Consider the following 26,372-nt stretch of genomic DNA (forward strand, 5'->3'; position numbering starts at 1 on the left):
AGTCACCACTGGTTTTTTACTTCAGATGAAGCAATCTTTTTTCTTTCTCTTTTTAAAAAACAAATCTTTTACTTCTCATACAGAACTCTGAAAAGAAAGAGATAATGAACATTTAATAATCATATAGAATTTCCTTGTTTTGTTCAATTGTTTTTCAGTCATGTTTATCTCTTCATGATTCCATTTGGGATTTTCCTGACAAAGATACTGGAGTTGTTTGCCATTTCCTTCTCCAATAGAATTTTCTACTAATGTCTAAAGAAGACTACAGTTCAGAAAGAGGTAATTATTAGACTAAGTCATTCTCAGAAGAAAAGGCTCCAAATCTACAGTTCAGATATCAAAATCTATGCTAATAGATACTGGTCAAGGCACTCATCTCTCATCCATAAAACGAGGATATATTGGAGAAGGAAATGGAAAACCATTCTACTATCTTTAACAAGAAAATCCCAAATTCAATCAGGTAGAGTCAAACAAAATTGAATAACTACCACAACAACAAGATTACAAAAAACATAACTAGAGAAGACTAAATAAAGAGAATTAGATAGAAGCCACAACCAAAGGCAAACATAATAGTAAAACAATTTCATGATTTGTCTTAAAGTCTTTAATTCACGGGGTCATAGGTCTTTCTTTATCTTGAAGAAATCTTGGAAGCCATCAAATTCAACAACTTCAATTTATAGATGAGGAAACTAAAGCAAAAAAGAGATTAGGGGGCAGCTAGGTGGTGGCAGTGGATAAAGCACCGACCCTGGAGTCAGGAGTACCTGGGTTCAAATCCAGTCTCAGACACTTAATAATTTCCTAGCTGTGTGGCCTTGGGCAAGCCACTCCCCATTTGCCTTGCAAAAAACAAAAACAAAAAACAAACAACCTAAAAAAAAGAGATTAGGGCCTTCCTCTAAGTTCAGCATTCTGATCCCTTTGCCACCGACCTAAGCTATATTTCCAAAAAATAAAAATTAAAGACTCTCAAACTCAATATGTTTAAGATTCTAAATGTTATCTGCTAAGAAAAGGAGATTGTTTTATACTTGAATTAACAAACTAATATTGAGATATCAAATGCCTAAGGAAATAGGTGACTCACATTAAAAAAAAAATCCTCTGAAATCTATTTCTCTTATTTAGAGTATTTGGAATATAGTTTTAGTAGCTATCTTTCTTGTAATAATTTGTGTACTTCCATATATATAAATAACTACCATATGTGGTTATTTTATACTTGTTCATATATAGAGGTATACATTTGGCATACCTCTATGTTGATTTTTCAATAACATAATTATATCATACTTCACTACTCATTATTCACACCACCTCAATACTTTCTGTCCTTCCAATGCAAAGGAATAGTCATGAACTTCAATATCTCCATATAAGAAGTGAGCCCAAGAGAGTCATCTCTTCATTTCCCACCTGGCTCTGTAGGCTTTTGCACTTCTATGAATTTCTTCATCATGCTCCTGTTTTGGGTACCTTCTCCCCCCAACTCCATTTCAGCCTCCTTTTGTGTGTTATCTTTCTCCATTAGACTGGCAATTTCTTGAGGACAAGGAGAGTCTTTTTTTACAACTGTATCCTCAACTTAGCACAGTGTCTAGCACATAGACTTAATTAATATTTACAGATTGATTGACTTACAAAAACCTTCTACAACGTAGCAGATAATCTTCAAGAATAGCTGAAGCTTTAAAAAAAATAAATAAATGTGTTCCTTGGCAGGCAACCTGGCACCAAATCCTTTCCAAAGCTGATCCTCAAACAAGAGACACAATTCTTCACCAGGTCTATACACCAAACCCTTTCAATTTCATAGAAAATACTAAGCTTGCACTCTACTGGCAGGGTATGGAGAGCCCAGGATCACCTCCACCTCGGAGATGAGGCAGCAGAGAGAAATGTTGATGGAGGAGTTGGAATACATTTCAGGTTGTCTTTTAATTAAAAAAAAATTATGAAAACATCCACATTCAGTTTAGATATGTAATATACTTCATGAAAATATAATTCAGTTGTTTTTTTTTTATATTTGGGCATTGCTATTCCTAGGAGATTAAAAAAATTATTTTCAAACAGCTAATTCTCTAAAAAAGCTGTATTTTTTAATTGCAGATGACAAGAGTCATGAAATATCTGGCTCAATTTTCATTCCTGTAACTAAATCTATTTTAAAGTTTTCTCTGTTGACAGCTGCTAATCCCAAGATTGGGGAAGAAGAATGTCCTGTGATTATTACAAAGGATATTAATGCAATGATGAAACATGTTCCCCACTTCCTGACAGTGAGGTGACAGACTCCAGGTGCAGAATGAGACAGATATTTTTGGACATGACCAATGAGAGAATTTGCTTTGTTGGACCATATATAATAATTACAAGGGTTTTGTTCTTTTGGACTTTTTTTTTTAATGGGAAGGAGAAAATGGGAGGAAAAGAAAACAGATTTTTGTTGAAAACATTAAATTATTTTAAAAAGGAATATTGATTAAATAATTCATGCATTTAATTAATGTTATAAAATTCGAACAAGTATTGGAAAAAGCATGGTTTTAAGCATGATAGCAACAAACACAATAAAACTATTTTACATTTTCTTATACCAAACTAATATAATATATAAGTAAATTCAGTCATTGGAGGCAAAACAATTTGCAAATAAAATAAATATTTAACCTATTTAAATTTTCTACTTTCTAACAGTTTAGTAAATAATATATACAACTTTAGTTTTACAAAACATTTTTAAATTTTAAGGAAATTCATGAAGATTATAGCATCACTGAAAATATAGTTGTCAGTATCTCAGCAAAACCTTTGGCAGGAAAGCAAAAGTCCTAGTAATCCTGCTAATTCAGGATTTATGACCATTTCAACTGGGTTGAAATTTATTTTGCATCATTTTTGAAAAAAAGTTTGATTAAAATAGATTAACAGCTCCTTAAGTAGCATCAACTAGGTCCTACAAATAGTTCATTTAAATACTTTGATGAAACCAATGTTTCCAAATAGTGGATCACAGCCTCCCACATCTTCTCATCCTATGTGATTTTTTTAAATGCATCTTTCCATAAACCTCCATAAAGTATGCTCACCCAATGGGCAATGGATCTTTTATCATCTCAGTTATATTACTGCAACATTCAGGCTATCTTTTACTCTTACAACATGACCAGTTCATCTCTCTTACTGGTGTTAACTCTCTATGAAAAAATTTTATGCCACATTTCATGAGCAATATTCATCATTGGTACCACATTTCAGACTATGTAAATCTAACCAGTCTCTTCCCATTTTCCCTTATGTCCCTTATAATTTTTAAAATTTCTTAGACTGGTCTTTCATGAAAAACAGTCACTTAGGGTCACGAGGAGAATCTTAGTGTTAAAGAGTCAGGTTTTTATAGCAGTTAAGTAATTAAGACTCACTGACAGCATGGAGTAGAAAAGGATCCTGCCTACTACTTATTAGCGGCGCAACTTTGGGCAAGATATTTATCCCATCTAAGATGCCATTTCCTAACTCATGAAGCAAGAAGGTTTGGATAAATGTTTTCTAATTTAATTAACTATAAAGAAATATATATGTGATTATATTATATTGTATAGCTAAGTTATAACTGTGTAAATAAAATAATTATATTTTACAACATATAATTATCTTTAAGTTATTGTATCATATTAGTTGAAGGTTATTACAACTATATGCAAATAACTTACACTATTAGCTAATATGCAAATAAATAATTACATGTATAAATAATCATTCTCATAAAGATCTTATAGATTTGAACAATGGATTAGGTAATTGTTGGTGCTGGAAACCATTTTTTAAATGTAAGAAAAAATACTTTCTGGTGATCATTTTCCTTTTAAAAAAATCTTCTCTTATTTCAATATTATATAAGTAATCTGTTATTCTTAAATTATGCCACCTTCTGACCCAGATTTCTTCTGTATGTATTTGGTCAGAAACAGTCACTGCCTTCTGACATCATCTTAAGAACAACTGCTACTTTCTCACCTTGTATACCAGATACGAATCCAAATATGGAATTTCAATTGCAGATTAGAACACTACAGGAATGCCATCAGACCTGTACCATGCTGATCCAGTTTATTGGCTTCCTAGGTTCATCTTTCACCAGTGTTGTTAAGCACTATAGGAAATGATTGTCCAATAACTCCCTTTATAAATCATTTATCCTACTTATGTTTGCAGCTTGATTTCTCCTCAACTATCCAGGTAGGTGACACAATCTCCTATTATTCTTCTCTATAATGTTTTGCAAGTATGTTTATACCCTGTTTGTATCCTTTGGTTATGAAGTATCTCTACTTGGCAATGAGATTAAGGCTTTTCTAATTGACAATTTCAGGGATCTCTCAATTTCCTTGTTGTGAAAACTGCTTTAAATTATTAAACTTTTCTAAGAAGTTCTTCCACAAAGTTTTACTTTGATGCTTTACTGTGCTGTGATTACACAATGAGGCTATACCATGGTAGAAAGGCTTTCTTTGCATATAATCTTGAGAACACAAAGAGTCTGTTTTCTAAGACTAGTCTAGTTAAGTATGAAGAGGATCACTTCCAGAAGGCTCCTAGTCCTGTTCAGTCCTCTTTCATTTCTGCTGCAGCAGAGACAGAGTGGCCACAAAACCCCAAAACAAAACAAAATAGAACAAAAGGAACTAAGAATCACACAATTTTTTAGACATTGTATTAACTTTAATTTGACCACAACATTATAAATGTAAAATCCTTATCTGATGACCAACAAGCCCTCTTTCTAGAGGAATTGAATCATATCAGTTTTGACATTCTATGAACAAAACCAGAAGTTAAATAGAAAGTTGGACTTGGAAAGACAAAGAAAAGAGTAGGCAGAAATGGCTTTATCATATACCTAAATGCAACAAAAACATTTTCATAATTTGAAAAAGTATAGAAAATTTATGAACTTGACAATACCTTCAAAATTAAATTGACATATACCTTAACACTTTGTGATTTCAATTTTAAAAAATTAGGAATAAGTGAGAAGGGTGAGAGATAAATAGAAAACATCAAAACTCTGATACTGGTAAAAAGAAAAAAGTCTATAGGGGGACAAATTAGGGTCATAATAAACAGGAGTAAATGCATATAGTAGCCTAGTATTCAATAAACTCAAAGGATCCTAACTAGCTGGGCAAGAACTTACCAATCAGCTAGTTCAATTACTGGAAAATCAGAAAGCATCCTGGCAGAAATTGAGTTTAGAATGACAGCTCACAGAGTATATACTACAATCAGTTCCAAATGGATACATGACCTACATCACAAACTGAAGAAGCAAAGAAGGAAGGAAATACATGTCGTAATTACAGATAGGGTAAAGGTGGGGGTAGAAAAGATCACAGACGATAAAATGGAACATTCTTATTACTTAAAGTTTATAAATTTTGTGCAAAAAATAAATTTTTGTTAAAATTAGAATAACAGATCAGAGAGAAAATTACTTAGCAGCGAATATCTCTAATAAATATTTGATATTAAAAATATATAACAAAACTGTCAACTATATGACAGTCATTCCCCAGTAGAGTAGTCAAAGAATCTGAAAAGGCATTTCTCAAAGGAAGAATTCCAAATTATTAATAAATCACAACTAGAGAAATGCAAATTAAAGTATCTCAGTGAGATTCCAACTCAGCAGATTGTCAAAGATGTCAAAAAGAAGGAAATGTCATTTGCAGAAAAGACTATTATGAATTAGTCCAACTCTTCATAAGAAGTCACTCAACTGTACATACCCTCTGCCCCAGCAATCCTAGGCCTATATTCCAAAGAGATAAAGGAAAGAATAACAGATCCTAAATGTACAAAATTTTATAGTAAAATACTGGAAGCAAATGCAACCAAGAAGGAAAGTAGAAAGTGTTTTTGATGAAAGTCTCATTTCTCAAATATATAGAGGATTGATTCAAATTTATAAGAATATAAGTCATTCCCCAATTGATAATTGGTTAAAGGAGCATGCAGTTTTCAGATGAAGCTATCTACAGTCAGATAAAAAAATGCTATAAATCTCTACTGATTGGAAAAATACAAATTTAAAAAACCAAAGTATGGATAGGTACTATCAGATTGGCTAATATGACAGAAAAGGAAATGGATAAATGTTGGAGAAGATATAGGAAAATTGAGATATTAAATCCCTGTTAGTGGAGTCGTGAATTGATTCAACCAGTCTGGAGAGCAATTTGGAACTATGCCTGAAGGGCTATACAACTAAGCATACCCTTTGACTCAATAATACTCCAGCAATATTTCAAAGAGGTTTGGGGTATTTTTAAGATGGGGAGAGGACCTATTTGTGCAAAAATATTTGTAGCAACTCTTTTTGTGGTGGCAAAGAAATACAGAGGATATCATCAACTGGTTGAGAAATATGATTGTAATGAAATACCTTTCTCAGTAAAACAATGATCCAAGATAATTCCAAAAGACTCATGATGGAAAAATGCTATCTACCTCCAAAGAAAGAACTAGTAAAAAAAGAAAAAGATATTTTTTAAAAAGGCAAAAAAAGAACTAATGGTGTCTGAGTGCAGATCAAAGCATACTATTTTTTCCATGTATTTTTTCTCTTTGAATCTGTACCTCCTTTTACAAACATGACTACTACTTCATGATTGAACATGCATAACTATGTCAAATTGCTTATTGTATCAGGGAAGGGCAACCTGAGGGGGTAGAGAGAAAATCTGGAACTTAAAAATTTTTGAATTGGAAGGAAACTTCCAAAACTGAGGAAAAATAAAATATTTTTAATTGGAAGCAAAAGGAGTTCCCATCAATTGGGAAAGATTGAACAAACAATTATATATATATATATATATATATATATATACATATATATATATATAAATACACATATGTACATATATATATGTAATGGGATATTATTGTACCAAAATAAATTATTAAAGGGAAAGTTTCTGAGAACTATTTGAATGGTTACAAAGTGTCAAGCAAGAGAAAATTTATACAATAAAAATGACATTGTAACCTGAATTAATTTTATTTTGTTGGGGTTTTTTTTTTAGGTTTTTGCAAGGCAAATGGGGTTAAGTGGCTTGCCCAAGGCTACACAGCTATGTAATTATTAAGTGTCTGAGGGTGGATTTGAACTCAGGTACTCCTGACTCCAGGGCCGGTGCTCTATCCACTGCACCACCTAGTTGCCCCCTGAATTAATTTTTAAAAGACTTTAGAACACTCTGATCAATCCAATAACCAACTACACTATCATAGGAAATAAGAAGAAGCTTCCAGCTCCTGAGAGAGGTGATTTAGTCTATCTTTTTGGAAGTGACAGGGGTATATATTTATTTTGCTTCCCAATGCTTATTTCTTTCAAGGATTTTGTTTCTCTTTTTTCAACTGGGGGCAGGATTTTTAGTTTGGTTTGTTGACTTGTTTGTTTATATGGGGGCAGAAAAAGAGATCAGTAATAGTATTGCTTAAGAAAGAAAAGATAATTGAATAATTTTAAAATACACAAATGAGCACAAAAAAGAATAGAAACTGACAAAGAGATACCTTATTGTACACTTAAAAATGAGTTTTAGGTAGAGATTCATGATTTTATAAGCAACCACCGTTTTTCCTTCAGTTTTGTATGTGGAAATGCTCATTTTGGAGGTTTTTTTCAGGGGCATAATAAAACTTTTTAAAGAATCAGAAAGCATGAGTAAGAAGGAAAGAGAGGAGCATACATAGGAGCATCACATCTTTACATTATGAATACTCTTTTTGAGAAAATTAGATTTCCTAAAACATATTATCTTATATTTATGTATGTGTGTATGTGTTCTGAGTATACACAGATCTGTGGTCCTAGAAGGCAGAAGTCCTGTTTCTTTCTTTTTGGACTTTGCAGCCCCAGCGTTTAGGTCAGTGTTTAGTACATGACTAGCAAATAACAAAAACTTAATGATTGTCCAATTGATTCAATAAAAGAAATTGTGATGGGTCCTGGGAAAGGTGAATACCTAATAACAAGAAAAAATGAAACAGATTTTAAGATACTGAAAGACTATTAATGTAAAAGTAATTCCTAAGTCATCTATATGTCCACTGTCAGACTGCCAACTTGTAAGAGTGTAGATAAGAATTTGTAAAAAGCTAGAGTAGTAGTAGTAATAAGGAAACTATGACATACAATTGAAACAATTCAATCCTGAACTAGTTAAACAAGTACCTGAAATGAAATGGGAAATGGATAGCTGGAAGGGTTTCAACATTAATTAGTCTAGTTTTATGAAGAGGTCTATCTGTTGTAAATCAGTTACTATAACAAAGAAACTAAAGGAAACTTAAAAAAAAAAACCTTAGCCAGAAAGTATTATACTTACATGCCAAGCAAAGAAAGATGCTAGCCAGAGGCAATACTAATTTAGAATATAAACTTGTTTGTAAAATCTTACAGAAAAGGACAATGGAAGATCATATGCAGTTGCATTTCATAAATCAAAGAGAAGCAGTGAAAGAAAACCAGTTAAAAGAAAGTTTGGCAAAAGCTCCAATCAAATAAAGTCATCTCAAAGACATGTGAGGGGGCGGCTAGGTGGCATAGTGGATAAAGCACCGGCCTGGGAGTCAGGAGTACCTGGGTTCAAATCTGGTCTCAGACCTTAATAATTACCTAGCTGTGTGGCCTTGGGCAAGTCACTTAACCCCATTTGCCTTGCAAAAAAAAACTAAAAAAAAAAGACATGTGAGGATGAAAACAGGAGAAAAATACAGAAGACAATGAAAAAGATCTACAAAGATTTTTATAATAAACAATTTTTATCATTAAGAACCAGAGGATCACCATACTAGAACATCATAGTCCTACAGATGGTAGAAACAGTCCAAAGGAGAGCACAAACAACATCTACTTTCTCATTTTTATAAAACTCTTCTGAGACTCATTTACACACTTATTCAGGGAATCCTTAGGGAAGATACTAATGGGATCAACCAGGTTTTTACAAGCAATAATCTATAAAGATCTATAAGTTTACCATTAAGGAACTGACCAAAGGATAGATAGAATCAAAGCTACCACTTTATTGTTTGCTGATTATGAAAAACCTTTGAATCAGTAGAGGAAAATGTGACCTTAAAAGCTCCCTTTCAATAAAGTATCTTCCAGTCTCACAATAAAATGATTTCCACTTCTTTGAAAAAAGATAAAAACAGAAATAGTCTTATTCAGTGGTGCACTGATCACAAAAATCAATTACAGAATAAAATAAGAAGGAGAATGCTGCCAACATGGTTCATGACTACTATGGAAGAAAGAAAAGGGAACAAACATTAATTTACTATGATATTCTAAGCACTATATATATGCTTTCCAAATATTGTTTGATCCTCACTAGAACCCAGTAAGGCAGGTCCTATTGTCCCCATTTTTCAATTGAAGAAACTGAGGAAAACAGAGGTTAATTAACTTGCCCAGGGACATAACAACTAGTAAGTATATAAGTCCAGTTTCAAACTCAGGTCTTTTTTGTTTCCAGGGCCACTAGCCCCTGCTATCTGCCTCTGGCAGAGATTCAATACATAGTTTAGGTTAACAAGAAATCCTCAGTGAGAGGTAAGATCTTCCAGATGCTACTGTTTGCAGATGACATTACATTGGTTGCATTAAGTCCTAGGATATTGCAGAACCTCCTGGAAGACATCTAAAACCACTCATAAGAGTTTGAAAAATCAGGTGGGTTAAGAACATCTATTACTGAGATTATTACATGTAGTTGGATAAAAAACAGTTATAGAGTTTACCCATCACTCTATCTGGATCAGACAGAACAAAGGACAACAGTTGGGTCTAAAAAATTAGACAGGAAGAGAGAGTTATACTGTCTTTAGAAAATTGCAGAGATTTTTAATGTGCCCAAACTTCTCTAGGAAACAAAGATCTGTGGTTTCATATCTACACAATAAGGAACACAAGTCTGTGAAATGATAATCTCGCAGAGAGCAATGGAGAAGCATATGGTAAATGTGAGCCAGCTATACCCAACGAGGAACTTCAAAGAAGAAAAGAAACAAATGATGTTACCAGAGAAATGATGCCAGAAGAAAATGAAGAAATCTAGCATGTTGGATCAATGTCCCCACAACTGATTTATGAGAGAATAGGGTCACAGGAAGATGTGAATAGGATGTGATCTTGATCACTTGATCACAAAATGATAAAATAATAGATCCAACTTAAAATTTTGAGCAATTGAATGAGAAATGATGACTGTAAATGTTTATTTTTTCCATTTTTTGAAGTGACTTTTTATTAAAATAGGTTAGGTTGTGGCTACTGTAATAACATGGCTTGTTTTCAGTGTTTTATCCTTTGTTCTAATTTGATACTCACTTAGACCTTTGTTCTAATCATTCAATAACCTGCACCCAGGTAACTGATTTTGGAATGACTACTGTACTATGTAACTAATGATGGAGCCAATTTCTTTTTTATGATCATCAGTGTTCACCATGTTTAACATCTTCTGAGTCTATTTGCACAGTACCTTAGCAGACACTTAACAAATGTTTATTGAATTGAATTGGGGAAAGTATCCATGACATTCAAATATTAAGCATCTTAATGGTCAAAGACTTTGGCTTCTTACATTTTTAGATCCTGGAACCATGTCTTCCAATACAGATTTTCCCTACCACCTTTGTGTCTGCCTTTTCACAGACATCATAAAAGTATATTTGCCAAATTATTTAAATTTTACCAAATTCTTTAGAGAAATGCTTTATTTATTCATTCTTTATCATTGACACATCATACACAGTGATATTCATGATGACTTGTTTACCCTCTTTAAAAGCACTACAAAATGAAGTGACCAAGTATCCCATGAAATGATATTTCCTGTTGCCTTTGGGGACTAAGAGAAACAGTCCCACCAATTCCTTTAGCTGAATTTATGAGAATTTGCAAGCTGTCCTTTCTTACAGCAATGGCTACTTTATGTCTTCTGGTTTAATTAATATTGAGAATAACAACAAGAATTTGGTGCAATTCCTCAACAGCTTGCCAACTTATTGGACATTAAACAAAGCAATTAAATGCACCAACAGTCAAATAAATATTCGTGGGTAGTCTTTAGAAAATCTGAGCATTTTATGACCCTTTTCTGTCAATTTGTTGGTATCACTATAGAACAAGATGGTGCTACAATGAACTGAGAGCTCTGTTGAATTGTTGTCTGTCCCTAGCCAAAATAATTTAACCTCCAGCGCAACTTCCTGCTGATGAGCATCTCTGTACACAATTCAGTTGATTCTCTTGTACTGCCTACAAGACTGTCTTTGACCACACCAAGCTCAAAGCTTCTCCAGCTAGACCCAACCTGCCTGAACTTCAACTCTAAGAGTGCTGACTTGGAGTGATCTCTACTCTAAAACATCAGAGCACTTTCTAGAGACTTGGAAATAGTTACTAATAAAACAAATGCAAAAAAACACCCACAGAAGATAATACGAAGACTGCAAAGGTAAAAACAGTCACTACAGACATTTAAAGGGCAAAATACTGTACACATAAACGGACCTATCAAGTAACAGTCTTATCCACAGCAAAGAAGCATCAAGCTAATATTCTACCAAGTTGTTTCTTGATCACAAAGAAGAAATTAAAAACTGGAAGTTTTTAAAACTTGTAGACAGAATCTTGGTTTTTAGCTCTCTAGGTTTATACCCAATTTCTAGAAGTCATTGTTCCAAGGATTGCTTTTATAAAGTGTTACTTTGGGGGCTGCTAGGTGGCACAGTGGATAGAGCATCGGGCCTGGAGTCAGGAGTACCTAAGTTCAAATCTGGTCTCAGACACTTAATAATTACCTAGCTGTGTGGCCATGGGCAAGCTACTTAACCCCACTGCCTTGCAAAAACCTAAAAAATAAAATAAAATAAAATAAAGTGTTACTTTCCCCCTTCCACAAGTTACACCAAGAATTAGTACATTTATGTTGCTATGTCTCTGAGTAGATCAACTTTGTTTTTTCCCCTAGCTATGGAACACACACACACACACACACACACACACACACACACACAAAACACATGTGCTTTCAAACATTTTTAACTCTTCTGAGAGCCATCATTTTGATCCCAATTTTAAATGAAGAGTTAGAAAATTTATGAGCAGGAAAGAATAAGCTTCCTCTTCTCATTTTCTTTCTGAGACATCATAGTATTCTTTAAGCTTTTCTCTCAAGTTCTATAAATGCTTCCCCTAATCCTTAGAGAAACCAGATTATTGCTTCTTATCCCTAAGCCAACCACCCCATAACCAAGTTCCTTATTTGCTTGATCTATCCATTTTACTCTACCCAGATGACATCATCAGCACCTTTACATCTCTACACCTAAAGTGTCTTGTACCTACAAATCTCTGTGCCCAAGCCAGTCCAAAGCAACATCCTCCCTTTCATTCCTTACGTCAAACTTGTGAAAAGAAGTCTGTCTGTCCTTTTTATCATATCAGATGAAACCAGTATGGACTAGTGTTTCACCTCAAGCTGTATTTTCAGAGAAGTAATTAGAGAGTAAAAATCTGGTCCTAACATCAAGAAAACTAAGATTCAAGTTCAACCTCTGACATATACTGGATGTGTACTTTATTCCTGATTGTCCCAGACAACTCTCTAAAACTTAAATTGTTGATCTGCATTGTTAACGGGAATTTCTTCACTGGAAGTTCTTTATACTAAATAAATCAAATATAAGAGGTAGAAATCTATCTACCCCACCTCCACACCTTAATGTAGCCACCAAAGGCCCAAGATACTTCAATGGTCTTCACAGACCTTCACAGAATTGATCATTGGACAAGACAGGTATTAATTTATACATAAGATTTTTGATACAGTAACACAGTCACCCAAGATTAAGGAAGTGCGACTCTATGTGAGAAAGAGGTACTAAGTAAAGAGCAGAATTCTGAAGGCTCAGCCATGTGGTCTACCCAGAAGATAAGATTATCAGAGATATACTTAAGGAGAAAGGATTTTTAATCCCAAGAATTGAGTTACCCCCACAGTCACAGATAGCCTCTATCTATACATGTTCTTCATTATCACTCTAAGTATGAACCCACTCTTTCCATGGATGTTAAGAGTATTTTTGGAAGAATTTGCATCTTATTTGGGGGTAATGTTTTTATATTAAACATTCTTTCTATGTTATCTTGCTAATGAAGTCTAAAGGGAAGCTAGGTGACATAGTAGATAGAGCACCAGACTTGGAATCAGGGAGACTTGTCTTCCTTAATTCAAACTGGCCTCAGACACTTACTTTCTGAGTGACCCTAGCAAGTCACTTAACCCTGTTTGCCTCAACTTCTTCATCTGCAAAGTGAGCTGGAGAAGGAAATGGTAAATCAACTCTAGTGTCTTTACCAAGACAACCTCAACTCAGGTCACAAAGAGTTGGACACAACTGCAAAACAACTCAACAACAAAAAATTAAATCTAAGAGCTGACTGTTAATGGGAAACATACAGTGGAGGCTATATAGAAATATAGTCCAACAGTTACCCTTAGAAACTCCTCTAAGGGACTCCTCTGAGGGACTTCAAGTCTTCAAGTGTAAATATGGGAGAATAGCCAAAAAGGCTACCCATAGGGAAGGTCCCCTACAAATGGATGCCAGTAGATAGAATATCCTTACAGAGATGACAAATATAGCATAATGTTATATTGTATTTAATATGCACTAGAACAAGCTCTTCATTTTTAGAAGAGGAAACTAAGGCCCAGTGAGGTTGAAGGTTACAAAAGGAAGCAAGTTCGCAAAGCCAGAACTGGAACTCAGGTCTCCTGACTCCAAATTCATTAGTTTTTTTTCCCTCACTTCTCAGTGCTGCTTCTTGTCCTCATCTACCAAAAAACAAGGAGGTTTCTCTTAAGCTCTTTTAAGTTACCTTTGACTTTACAATACCACAGGCTTTAAATTTCTACTAGTATAGTATAAACCAGGGCTCCTCAAATTTTTTTGTTTTTGTGAAGGAAATACTCTGCTTCTGATGAAGACAAAGCAGTGGAAGTGCTGACCAGGAAATATGAAGGGCAGTGGTGGCTGGGTGGAATGCCAAGAGGGAGGCCTGCCAGTAAGTCTGAAGGAGTATGGGATCATGCCAATAACTACTGACATTTCAACCTGTGGATTTCCAGCCTTACCTGGTTCCTTGCCAGAAATGTCTGTGGGTCAAGTCCCTGAAGGCCATGCCCTCCTTTCACAGACATCTGAAATGCCAGTAAGGCCAGGGCTTTGCCTCCTATCCTATGCCCAAAGGCCAAGAGGAAGGACTGCTGATAGCTTCCAATTTCCTGGCTTATTAAATACAATCAAGTCAAGTAGTCATCAAGCATTTACAAAGAACTTACTACTTGCTAGGCCCTGTGCTAAATCAAAGACATTCAAAAAAAGGTGGAAACAGCCCACATGCTAAAGGAAGAAATGACATACAAATTCTGTACCAATGATGCTGATAAATAAAAGATCACCTCAGAGGGAAATGCTTCCTACTGAAAGTAGTATTTTTTTTAGCTGAGATTTGAAGAAAGCCAGGGAATTAGTAGACAGAGACAAGGATGGAAAATTTCAGGCATGGGGGATTGCCACTGAAAAGACACGAAGTCAGGGGATCCAGTATCTTGTTCGAGGAACATCCAGAATACCAGTGTCACTGGATCATAGAATATGTGGAAAATAGTAAGGTATAAGAAGATTGGAAAGGGAGGAAGGGGCTAGGTTATAAAGAGTTTTAAAAGTCAGATAATTTTATGTTTGATTACTAGGGGTATTTAGGAACTACCAAATTAATTGAATAGGATTTGATCTTTAGACATATCAGTTTGTCTGCTGCACTAACAAGTCTCCAAGTGTCTGGGGGATACTTAGTTTTTTCCCCAATCTCCAAATATAAAGTTCTTCTTTTGCCCTTCTTCCAAGGATAATTGGGATTACCCAGATTTTATTAATTTCAACTTGTGCCTCATTCTAGCAAATTTATACATGATATTTTAGGCTGCTTTGAAAGTTTAATTATGAATCTCCTTTGTCAGGTAATTTTTCTTTAGGCACAAATAAAAAGTAACGTATTGCTCAATAGGCTCATGCTGTTTTTCAGGAAATAAAAAATAATATATTAAAAGTGTTTGTCAAATTCCAAATAACTTTTTTCAAATGCTAATCTAGGTGATAAGACTGATACAGGTCAAAAATAAGAAAAGGTGGGGTTTTTTTTAACCTTGTCCTCTTCTGTTTTTTCTCTACATTCTCTTTTTTTGGTAGCTTCATCAGCAACTTTGGGTTGGATGATCATCTCTATAAACCTCAGATCTATAAATGCAATCCTATCATCTCTCCTAAGACTTAAAACACCAACAGACATTTTGAACTATATGACTCACAGGCCTCTCAAACTCAGCCTGCCCAAAACAGAATGCTTATTACCTTTCCTTTCCTCCTCCTCCAAACAAAGCTTCCCAATCTCCCTATTTTTTCCAGGATACCACTATACTTCTACTTACCTGTGTTTATAACCTCATCCCTAAATACTTGCTCTTACTCAATTAATATATCCAATCAGTTGCCAAATCTCAGCATTTTTAACTTCTCTCCCATATTTCCCTTTTCTCCACTCAAAAGACTATCACCCTAGGGGCAGTCAGATGGCACAAAGGATGGAACACTGGTCCTGGAATCAGGAGAACCTGAGTTCAAATCCAGCCTCAGATAGTTGACATTTACTAGCTATATGATCTAGGGCAAGTCATTTAATCCCTAGTACCTCACCAAACTCCCTCCGAGAAACAAAATCTACCACCCTAGTCTAGTAGGCCATCACCTCTGAACTGGACTATTCCAATAGCTTCCTAATTGATCTCCCTATCTCAAGTCTCTTCCCACTCTGATGCATCTTCCACAAACCATCATTCTGATCATGACATCCTACCCCACAGTTAATAAACTCTAGTGATTCCCTATTTCCACTAGAATCCACTAGGAATAAATGTAAATCCATTCATTTATTATTTTAGGCTCTTCCCAACCTGGCCCCATCCTGGCCTCACACTTCCAGCTTTATTGCACATTATTTCTCTTCCTTCATTCTGCTATCCAATTATCAGACATGATTTCTTATACACAATACTCCTCAATCTCTGAATTCATGACTCCATGACAATACCCCTGAATCTGCATTGACTATTCAACATAACTAGAATTCTCATTTTTCTCACTCACTTCCACATTCTGGAATCTCTGAGAGAGTCGATTCAATTATAACCTTATTCATGAGGACTTTCCTGGTCCCCCAGCTGCTAATGTCTATTGGTCTACCCTTCACCTCCTCCTGGCTCAGGGTATTTTTTAATCTGTCTTGGATCTGTTCAATACATACTTTAACTTATCCAAGTTCTTCTCCCTTCTTTAGAATGTAAATTCCTTGATGGCAAATTAATTTCGGTTTTGCATCACAATACTTAGCATAGTAACTGGCACATATATCAAGCATTTAATAAATGCTTTTTAATTGACTTTTTTAAAATCAAACCCTAGAATTCCTACAAAATAGAAACACAGGCTTTGAAATGTTATGGCAGCTGGAAAGTATAAACTTTCATAGATTTCAAAATATGCTTTAAAGGATAAACAAGTAACTTCTTAGGGAATATGTGTGCCAGATCTAAAGGGTAGCCTAAATAGGGCAACATGATAGAGTGAACAGAGGATTAGAGGTGGCATCTTCCTTCAGTTGCTTCATCTTTCTAAGAGATCTTCATTTTTTTAACAGAGAAATGAGGAACTACATGCCCTATCCGGTCTGTTCTACCTCTTAATGCTATTATTATAATCAAGGAGCAGTATCTTAAGCTAGCCTCATCTGAGAAGCTCCAAACTAAAAGCCCAAAGGTTCTCTGCTTGGAAAGGAAATGTGACACACTAGAGTATACTGGATTTAAGAGTCCAGGAAAAACTTGGATATGCATCCTGCATCACACACTTGCTAGTTGTATGAATCTCTTAATCTCTGAACCTCAGTTTCCTCATCTGTAAATGGGAATTATAAATAATAGCATCTCCCTTACAGTTTCAGGAAGGTCAAATGAGATAATATATACTTTGCAAACTTTAAACATATTATATAAATGTGAGTTATGATTATTATTGCCATATTGGAGAGCTCTGTTCTCCCTATACTTCCCTTGGATATTAAGCACAGGCAGCTAAACTTGTTGCATCTAGGTGACTCAGTGGACAGAGCACTGGTCCAGAAGTCAAGAAACCTCAGACACCCAATAGTTATTAGACTATGGACAAATCATTTAACCTGTTTACCCTAATCCACTGGAGACAGAAATGGCAAGCCCCATCAACATCTTTATCAAGAAAACTCCATGGACAACATTAGCTTATTATGGTTCATGGGGTCATGAAGAATTAGACATGAACGAACAACAAGCTTAACTTAAGTCACAAATGCCTGTTATTAAACAAATTCCATTTTTCTATGTTTTTCAAGATCACTGACAGAAAAGAAGAAAAAGGGAAGCAGACAAACATGAATAAGTATTGGTCTAAATAAGACATTTAACCTGAGAAGGTCAAGAAGGAAGGGACAGAGGCATCACTGGTCAGGAAAACTTTTTTCAAGCTGACAAATGAACAATTTCTATTTTGGGATCATTCAGACATCTAAATGATCAGGGATGAAGCAATGTTTCCAAGACTGTTAGGAGAGTTGGGACTAAATTGCTATAAAGGGGAAAGATGAAGGTTCAAGGAAAGATGTTCACAAATCCAGAGAAGAATCTGAGACAGGATTTAAGTCCAAGATTTTCTTGATCCTAAGCCTACTCTATCTGCTACAACATATTGCATTACAAAGGATATTTTTAGGCAAAGGAGATAGACAATGGACCTAATAAGCCTCTCCCACATATGAGAACCAGAATTCCATATTCACTGGTGGTATATGCTCAATACATCACTGATGGATGTAATAAATAAAGTGTAAGGTTACATGAAGATTATCATTCACTCACAGCTGAATGGCCTAATCCAGGGATATAACCCATGCTAGGGGAATTCTGGCATCTCCTCCAAAGTGGTTTGCTAGGTGCTAAATGTCAGAACTGGAGTGGAGAGAAAGGTAATCTTTCATTGTGGCCCATTTTTTTCCACGATCCTACTGGATATTATGACAAATATGGTAAAATATTATAATGAGCACTAGAGATATAGGCAAATTATAATTAAACCATGCAATGTCTGGGATCCTATGAAAGAAGGGAACCCCAAGATGCTGTGGGAATAGGGCATTAGATTTTAGGAGTTCCCATTTGCAAATCTTAGAACCCTAGAATTTAAACTTTCACCACTGATAAAAATAAAAAGTAATCATTTTGCAATTGATAGGAAAAATCTCTATCATTTTCTATGTTACATCATCCCCTGTCTTAGGGGGATTGAAAGCCTTTTATCTCAGTTATGAAGCATTTTCAGATTATTTTATATTTTTAAAATGTGTCATTTTACAAAAATGGGGCTTCAATAGTTTCCATTCATAAGACACAACAGAAATCCTTGAGGATACCTTATAGCTCCTAGAATCATAGAGTGTCAATGTCATCTATGATGAGTAGTCACCCTGTTCAGGCTCTGGAGATTTACAGGTAACAAAGGACTGGGGTTTTGTTTTTTTGCTTTTTCTTATTTTTTCTTGTTTTTTTTTAGCTTTGCAGTTGTCTGTTACACTAAGAATAAAATTAAAAATAAGCAAATACCCTTGATTCAGTTTGAAAATGAGGAAATGAAATTACTTTGAAATTCAACTTGAAATAATGGCTAAATATCTATTTTTAAATGTTGGCCAGTAGAACAGACCAGAACAGAAATAACCAGAAACAAATGAATATGATAGCCCAGAGATCAATAAACTCAAGAACACAAACTATCAGGGAATGATTCTCTAGTAAACAAGAATTTCAGGGAAAATGAAAGAGTATTTTGGCAGAAAATAGTTTTAGACTAGCATATTACACCAGATATCATGATGAATAAACCCCTAAACTTTAAAGAGTCACACTGTGGAAAGAGACAGAGAGACAGAAAAAGAGAGAAGAATGGGGGTAGGTATGTTTCACAACTATTGCAGAAAATGCATCATCAGTCAAAGGATAGAGATCACAAAAGACAAAATAAGTAATTTTGATTACTTAACATATTTTTATAAGAATTTTTAACCTAACAGTCAAAATCCTCCAAAAATTTGTTACACTACATTTGTACAATCTTATTCCACATCATTTATATGAATTATAAAAAACAAAAAACAAAAAAAAAAGGAGCCATCATAAAGTCATATTAGTTTGCATTTTTTTCAACAAACTAAATAGGAGCTCCCAAAATCCTGGATCTTTACAATTGAAAGTTGTATTTAAGGGTTTTGTCTGGGGCGACTAGTGGTGCAGTGGATAGAGCACCAGCCCTGGAGTCAGGAGGACCTGAATCCAAATCCGGCCTCCAACACTTAAGAATGACCTAGCCGTGAGGCCTTGGGTTAGTCACTTAACCCCATTTGCCTTGCAAAAACCTAAAAAGATAATAATGATAATAATTCTCGTAGGGAAGGAGATGCTTCGGCCATTGACTGCAGGGAGAATCTCAGCGGTGAGACCGCCGTATCTTGCGTGGCTCAAGGGTCTCCCGCGCCTCCCGCAGGTTTCCCTGGCTAACTCGGCCACACGTTGAACAGGAAGAGACTTAACAATTACGATACAATGTTACACAGCGGGCGGTTGGAGGAGGAAGATGGGGATGCCGTAGCGGGAGCGCGGCTCGGAGCAGGACAAAGTTCCTTCCCGACGCTTAAGTTGCGCAGGGCGGCCCGGCCCGGCCCGGCCCCCCACTCCCAGTTCCCCTCGGCGCGGTGAAGGCGGATAGCGGGAGGCCGGCCACGGCAGAGGGATGGCAGAGCATCAGGTGGGCCCGGGAGCGCCGGCTACGTGACGGTTTCGCTTTCATCCCGGGGGCCCGGGGCCGGCCGGCCGGGCAGGGCCGGCGCATCCCAAGGCGGCAAAAGAACTTCCCGCGGCTCCGGAGCCCACGGGGGCCCGAGACCAAGCGCCGCCGGGCTGCCGCGCCGCCCGCCTCCGGTCCGGGGCTGGGGCTGGGGCTGGGGCCGGGGCCGGGGCCGGGGCCGGGACTGGGGCCGGGGCCGGGGCCGGGGTCGGGACTGGGGCCGGGGCCGGGGCCGGGGGAGAGGAGGGCGCCCCCGGCCCCCGACTCGCGCCTACCTGCCGCCTTCGCCCGCACGGCTCTGAGCGAGGAGCAGCCCCGGGGCCCGGCGGCTTCCCCGGCGGCCCCGCGGCAGGCGGGGAGCGGGAGAAGCGGGCTCGGGCTTCCCGTCCATCCTGCGGGGCCCCTGCGGTCCGCCGGCTCCGCTTCCGACGCGATCGGTTCCCCCGCGGCCGCAGCAACAGGCACCCGTCTGGGAAGCGGCGGCGGCCGCCGGGCGGGGGCCCTGGGGAGGCGGAGGAAAGGGGGGGGAGGAGGAGGAGGCAGAGGGGAGGGGGAGGGGGGAGGAGGGAGAGGAGGAAGAGGAGGAAGAGGGGAGGGGGAGGAGGGAGAGGAGGAGGAGGGAGAGGGGAGGGGGAGAGGGGAGGAGGGAGAGGGGAGGGGGAGGAGGGAGAGGAGGAGGGGGAGAGGGGAGGAGGGGGAGGAGGAAGGGGGAGGGGGAGGAGGGGAGAGGAGGAGGAGGAGGGAGAGGGAGAGGGGAGGAGGGAGAGGGGAGGAGGGAGGGGGAGGGGAGGGGAGGAGGGAGAGGGGAGGGGGAGAGGAGGAGGGAGAGGGGAGGAGGGAGAGGGGAGGGGGAGGAGGGAGAGGGGAGGGGGAGGAGGGAGAGGGGAGGGGAGAGGGGAGGGGGAACGGAGGGGGAGGGGCGCGGGAGGAGAGCTGCCTGCTCGCGTTTCCCCTGTGTAAGCCGAGAGCCCGGGGCGGCGGCGGCAGAGATGCCCGGGGCGGCCCGGGCCGCCCGACCTTGTGACTTGGTCCGCGGCGGCAGGACGGCTCCCGGCCCGTCACACGCAGGAAGCAGCTGCTGCAGTGCGGGTCTGGCGCCCCGGCCTCGGCCTCCCTCGCGGCCCGCCCGCCCGTCCTGGGACACGCGGCCCCGGCTCACTCCGCCGCCGGCCTAGGGGCGCCCGGGGCAGGTGGGGGCGCACGGGGGAGGGCACCGAGGGACCCCGCGCCCGTCTCATCGCCCTCCTCTTCCCTACGGCAGCTGCCCCGGCAGGATTAGAATCAGGGCCGGGCGGGGTGGGAGAGTAGAGAGGGAGAGAATCAGAGACAGACAGAGACAGACAGAAAGATAGAGACAGACAGAGACAGAGAGACAGAAAGAGACAGAGAGAGAGAGAGAAAAACAGAGACTGTGATGTATGTGTGTGTGTGTGTGTGTGTGTGGTCTGATTACCATCTATTTATAGAAGGCCGGACAATAGGGGGGCACAGTCAGGAAGGCCGGGTCTGCACCCTCTTCCCTTCTCAGCAGTTGGCATGACCATCACGCTGTGGTCTACCTCTGACCTCTTCTTCCCGTTCCCAATCCACTGTCTCCTTTCCTGTACCATTCTGGCTTTTCTGTGAAACTCTCCCTTTCCTTACCCCACCCTGGACAACGTACTGGAGAATTAGGTAAGGGTCCAAAGTACCTTCTTCAAACGCCTCTCCTTATCACCTTAGAGTCGGGTGAAGGACCAAAGAGAAAGATAAAGTGCCCCCCCCACACACACACTCAAAACTCACATATACACACACACACATGAACACAAAATGTTCCTGCAGCCCTGAAACAGGCAGAAAACCTCTATCCAAAGAAGCCACTACAATGTCCAAAATGATCTTCAGAAAACCCCAAAGCTGCGCTATATTCCCTTGGTTGCTAAGTAAAGTGATTGACCTACATGGTCTGACCTATGCTTATTTCACAAATTCATAGCATGATTTTTTTCAGCTCTGAACAAAAAACAACATACAGGTGTTATTGGTGGTGGTGGTGGTGGTAGTGGTGATGGTGGCTTTATCAGCTTCATGACACATAACCAGCAACACATAACCAAGCGTAGAAGTGGATCTGTAAGTGGAAGTTAGTGTGGAAGTTTGCTTTCTACAATGTAGATCAAGCCTGCCCCTCCTGTGGGACTCTTGTCCAAGGCTATCCACAGATTATCTGCCAGTGATCCATTTAACATTCTCATTTTGGTGGAACACAAGGGTGGCCAGATGGTTATCTCTTGCTCTGGACCTGTGAATCGCCCATCTTCTTTTTCCCTCTTACATTTCTTTGAGAACCATCTTTTTACTTTGTGGCAACTTGTTACATGTTGTAGCTTGCTTATACAAGCTGTGTGTTTATATATATATATATATATATATATATATATATATATATATATATATATATATATATCTCCATTGCCCTCTGAGTGATACTCATTTTTTAAACCTCCAGATTATATATATACTGTTCCAATGCTCATGGTCACCCAATAGTACAAGTAGAATATTGATATTTTAAAAATAAACTTTTGTTTCTAGAAATTTGGTGTTATTAAAGGAACTTTGTGGTTTCCAGAAGGTAATCTAACCAGCTCTTTTTTCTCCTGTTTAAAAGTCTGAACTCAACTCACTGTCCATTTACGGTATCATTCTGATTGTGTGCCATAATCAGAATAATGGCCATTCCCTATTTGGCTTTTCCTTTGTGGATAAATAGGCCAGATTCTTTGAAGTGGCTAAGGATCTTATCCAGAAGGTTGCAATATTTATGAAACCCAATAACAATTAGCACTGCAATTAATAGTTAATAGAAATTATTTTGAAAAGTACTGGTATGAAAAATAAAAAGTATATAAAAGGATGGCTAATTCTTTTAAGAAATTTGTGGTTTAGGTAGGGGTAAGATAAATATATATGAATATATCAGGTAAGTAAGTATAAAAGCTATAGAAATTCAGGATATGGTCACCAGGAAAAATTTTGTCAAAGATATGCACTGAGTATAGAAGGAGAGGCAGGATATTCTAACTGAACAACAGGTCAAGCAAAGGTACAGAATTGGAAAAGCACCGATTTGTTGAAGAGATAGTAAGTTCAATTCCTCATATTGGTCCATTAAGAACAGATACTATTGAAGGCCAGAAAGAAGCACAGACATGCAGGGCAGTTTTGAAAGCTATAGGTTGAACTTATTCTTAAAAACTAAAGTCAGTCATACAATAGAGATCTGTAGTATCATTTACAATTTTTCTTTTTCTCTTCTACAGTGTATGTGAAAATGCTCATTTTATTTATTAAATATTATTATAAATTATATATATTTGCAAATTATACATATTATTTAATTCAGAATATTTTTTTAAAGAAAAAGATAAACAGAACATGTCTCTATTTGCCTCATTTGATGTGTGACTCATCATAGGTATGTTTTCCACTAAAGTCTTTTTATAATGCCTCACTGATGACAGGGTGACTGAATTCTCAAATGCCGTACTAACTGAGCACACATATTTGGAGAGAGTTCAAGTATGGCCTCCAAAATGGACTGGGAACCTATTGTGAAAGACTTGCCTAGCTTTGTTTGGTGATGTTCTTTACCAGTCCTTTGTCAGTTGACATTGACTTTCTTGGTAGCTGTATCACCAGCTCCTGGCACAGGACCTAGTATGTAAAAGGTACTTAATAAATGCTGTAGGGTAATGAATTGAGAGCGATCTACTAAATTATAAAATGATCTTGGGCAAATCATTGAATTTCTCTGAGTTAAATTTTCATTTGTAAAAAAGTCAGTCCTTTCTATCTCTAATTTTATAACCCTGTGATCTACTAACTTAAATCATAGAAATAACCATACTAGGGGGCAGCTAGCTGGCACAGGGGATAAAGCACCAGCCCTGGAGCCAAGAGGACCTGTGTTCAAATGTGACCTCAGACCCTTAATAATTACCTAGTTGTGTGACCTTGGGCAAGTCACTTAACCCCATTACCTTAAATTAAAAAAAAAGAACCATGCTATCTATTCAGTCAAAGGAAGTGAGTAGACACTGGCATTTGTCTAGTATCTATTTTCTTTTATTTATTTCTGTTGTGTTTTACTTTTCATTTATTATCTTCATTTTTTTTTCTTTGGCACTGGACTGTTATTCAGACAGGAATACATCATGTGGGGATTCCTCGGTTTGACGGGCAACTTTAAAATGTCATGATGCTCTATAACCTGTACCAGATTGTTTGCTGCCATGGGGGGGGCAAGGAGGAGAAAGGGGGGGTTAGAAAAATGTGGAACTCAAAAACTTACAAAAGGATGAATGTTGAAAGCTACCTTTGCATGTAACTGGGGGAAAAAATAAAAATATGTCATGATGCAAAATATATTTAATACTGAAAGTCACTATAAGGTTAAAAGATTATTAATGTCGTCTAAAGTTCACTGTACTTTTAGTCTGCCCTACAAGCACTCCCAGAATCATCCTGAGTTTCTGAAATATCAGACTTGACCAATTGACATCACCTCTTATGGTCCCACTTCCTGGTTACAATGTTAGAGAACTCCTTTCTCCATATAGAGCAAGCCAGCCGTCTCCAAATACTATTCTCACAATAAGAGCATCTAAAACTGAAAATTCTGTAATGTTATTCTATACTTTACCCTTTACAATACCCCTTGGGGTTGTTGAGGGACCCAGTGGGAATGGGAATGAGGTAGGAAAGTAGGATAACAACTGTAAGCCAAAGTCTGGACAAACAGATCAAAGACACTGCTTTGGCAGAACTCAGGGGAAGGGTTCTGACAGCAGGCTGACTTGGAGGGCTTCAGAAGGGTGGAGAGAGCCAGATAACCTGTCTGTAGAAGCTGAATCTGACGGTCCTGGGAAGGAGAGGAACGTGTCCTGTTAAATCTGCTACGTTAAAGTGACCACTGGGGCTCTTAGGATGCTCTGAGCACAGTCATTATTTACAGCCCTATAAACAAAGATGCCAGGGGATTATACATCACTGGGGCAGCAGAGAGAGCATTACTTTGACTTATAGTTAAGAAATGTATTATAAAGTTTTCAGTCTGAAGGTAGGCTTAATTTTCCATTTTAAATTCAAAAGAAATCCTACTACTTTTAACCCAGATATTTGAAATCATCATTTGTGCATTCCATGGCCAAATTTGGAAAACACTGGCCTAATGTGCTCATATTCCAAACTTGATAAATTATTGCTATCATGGAAAAAGGAAGGGGCTTACACTGCTGGGAATCTTCAATACATTGCTACTTGATTCTGAACAGTGTTTCAGTTAACAGAGGAAAGAAAATACAAGGACCAGCATTTTGAATATCTAGTTAATAAAATGTGTGCTCCATGACAAGAAGAACTAAAGTTAGGGTCAAAGACCACAGAGTATTAACTTTTCTGTTATTTATATTTAACATTTCTACAAAGCTACTTTTCTGAAATTGCTTTTTGAGAGAGAAAAGGTAGCAAACATAGGAGAGTTAAAAAAGAAAATGAAAGTTACAATACTGAATGTGCTACCTTTCTTTGCAATTTAGAAACAAGAGTTTACTTTTATGGCAAATTAGTTACAATTTGTATTTTAAATTTAAGACTACACAAATCCACACAGAGAATTAGTGAACTGGGTCTTGAAACATTAGTGGAGCATGTGTGAAATTCAAAAGTCTCCTTTTATGGACAAAGCAAATAAGTGTGAGCTCTAGTTCCAGTTTCTTTTTTCACCTACTTGCTCCATCAGTTAAATTATCATTGTACAAAACCAACTGCCCTGCGTAGATCTCTGGAGACTCTTATGTTGACTTATATCTGTCTCTTGAGGGAGTAGAGCTTGGAAAGAGGCAAGATAACTAGTGCGATGAGATGTACTAGCATAAATTCCTTTTATATTTATTTATCTGGAGGCATAACTTTTTTCTTCAGTGATTTCCCCCCCCGATCTTACCCTGATAGAACTTCCAACTCCTATCACACACAAAAATGTCATATGATTATTAGTATATCATATTCTTGCCAATTGTTTACATGTTGAATTTACTTGGAGTATGGTTGTCTGCATATATAAAGCTCAAAAAAGTGGTCTGGTGATGAACTCAATGAATGACTTTCTCTTCAGGAAGAATGTAAGCTCTTTGAAGAACCAGAAATTTTTCTGATTTGTCTCTGGGCCCCCATAGTAGATACATTATAGAAGCCAGATAAATGTTTTTTGGACTGAAATAGACTATAGCTAAATTGTT

The 26,372-nt window shown here is 37.8% G+C and overlaps 1 protein-coding gene across 1 annotated transcript; it reads right to left on the minus strand.

Annotated features, from left to right (window-relative positions):
- Positions 1 to 21,326, minus strand: EID2 (EP300 interacting inhibitor of differentiation 2). Its single transcript, XM_074231585.1, has 3 exons — positions 21,151 to 21,326; positions 20,364 to 20,590; positions 1 to 87 (listed from the first exon to the last, which is right to left on the minus strand). Exons 1-3 carry the CDS (start codon positions 21,324 to 21,326, stop codon positions 53 to 55), a joined length of 438 nt encoding a protein of 145 aa, XP_074087686.1. The 3' UTR covers positions 1 to 52.
- Positions 21,327 to 26,372: the final 5,046 nt, after the last annotated feature.

Source organism: Macrotis lagotis, chromosome 3, assembly GCF_037893015.1.
Source record: "Macrotis lagotis isolate mMagLag1 chromosome 3, bilby.v1.9.chrom.fasta, whole genome shotgun sequence".
NCBI lineage: Eukaryota > Metazoa > Chordata > Mammalia > Peramelemorphia > Peramelidae > Macrotis > Macrotis lagotis.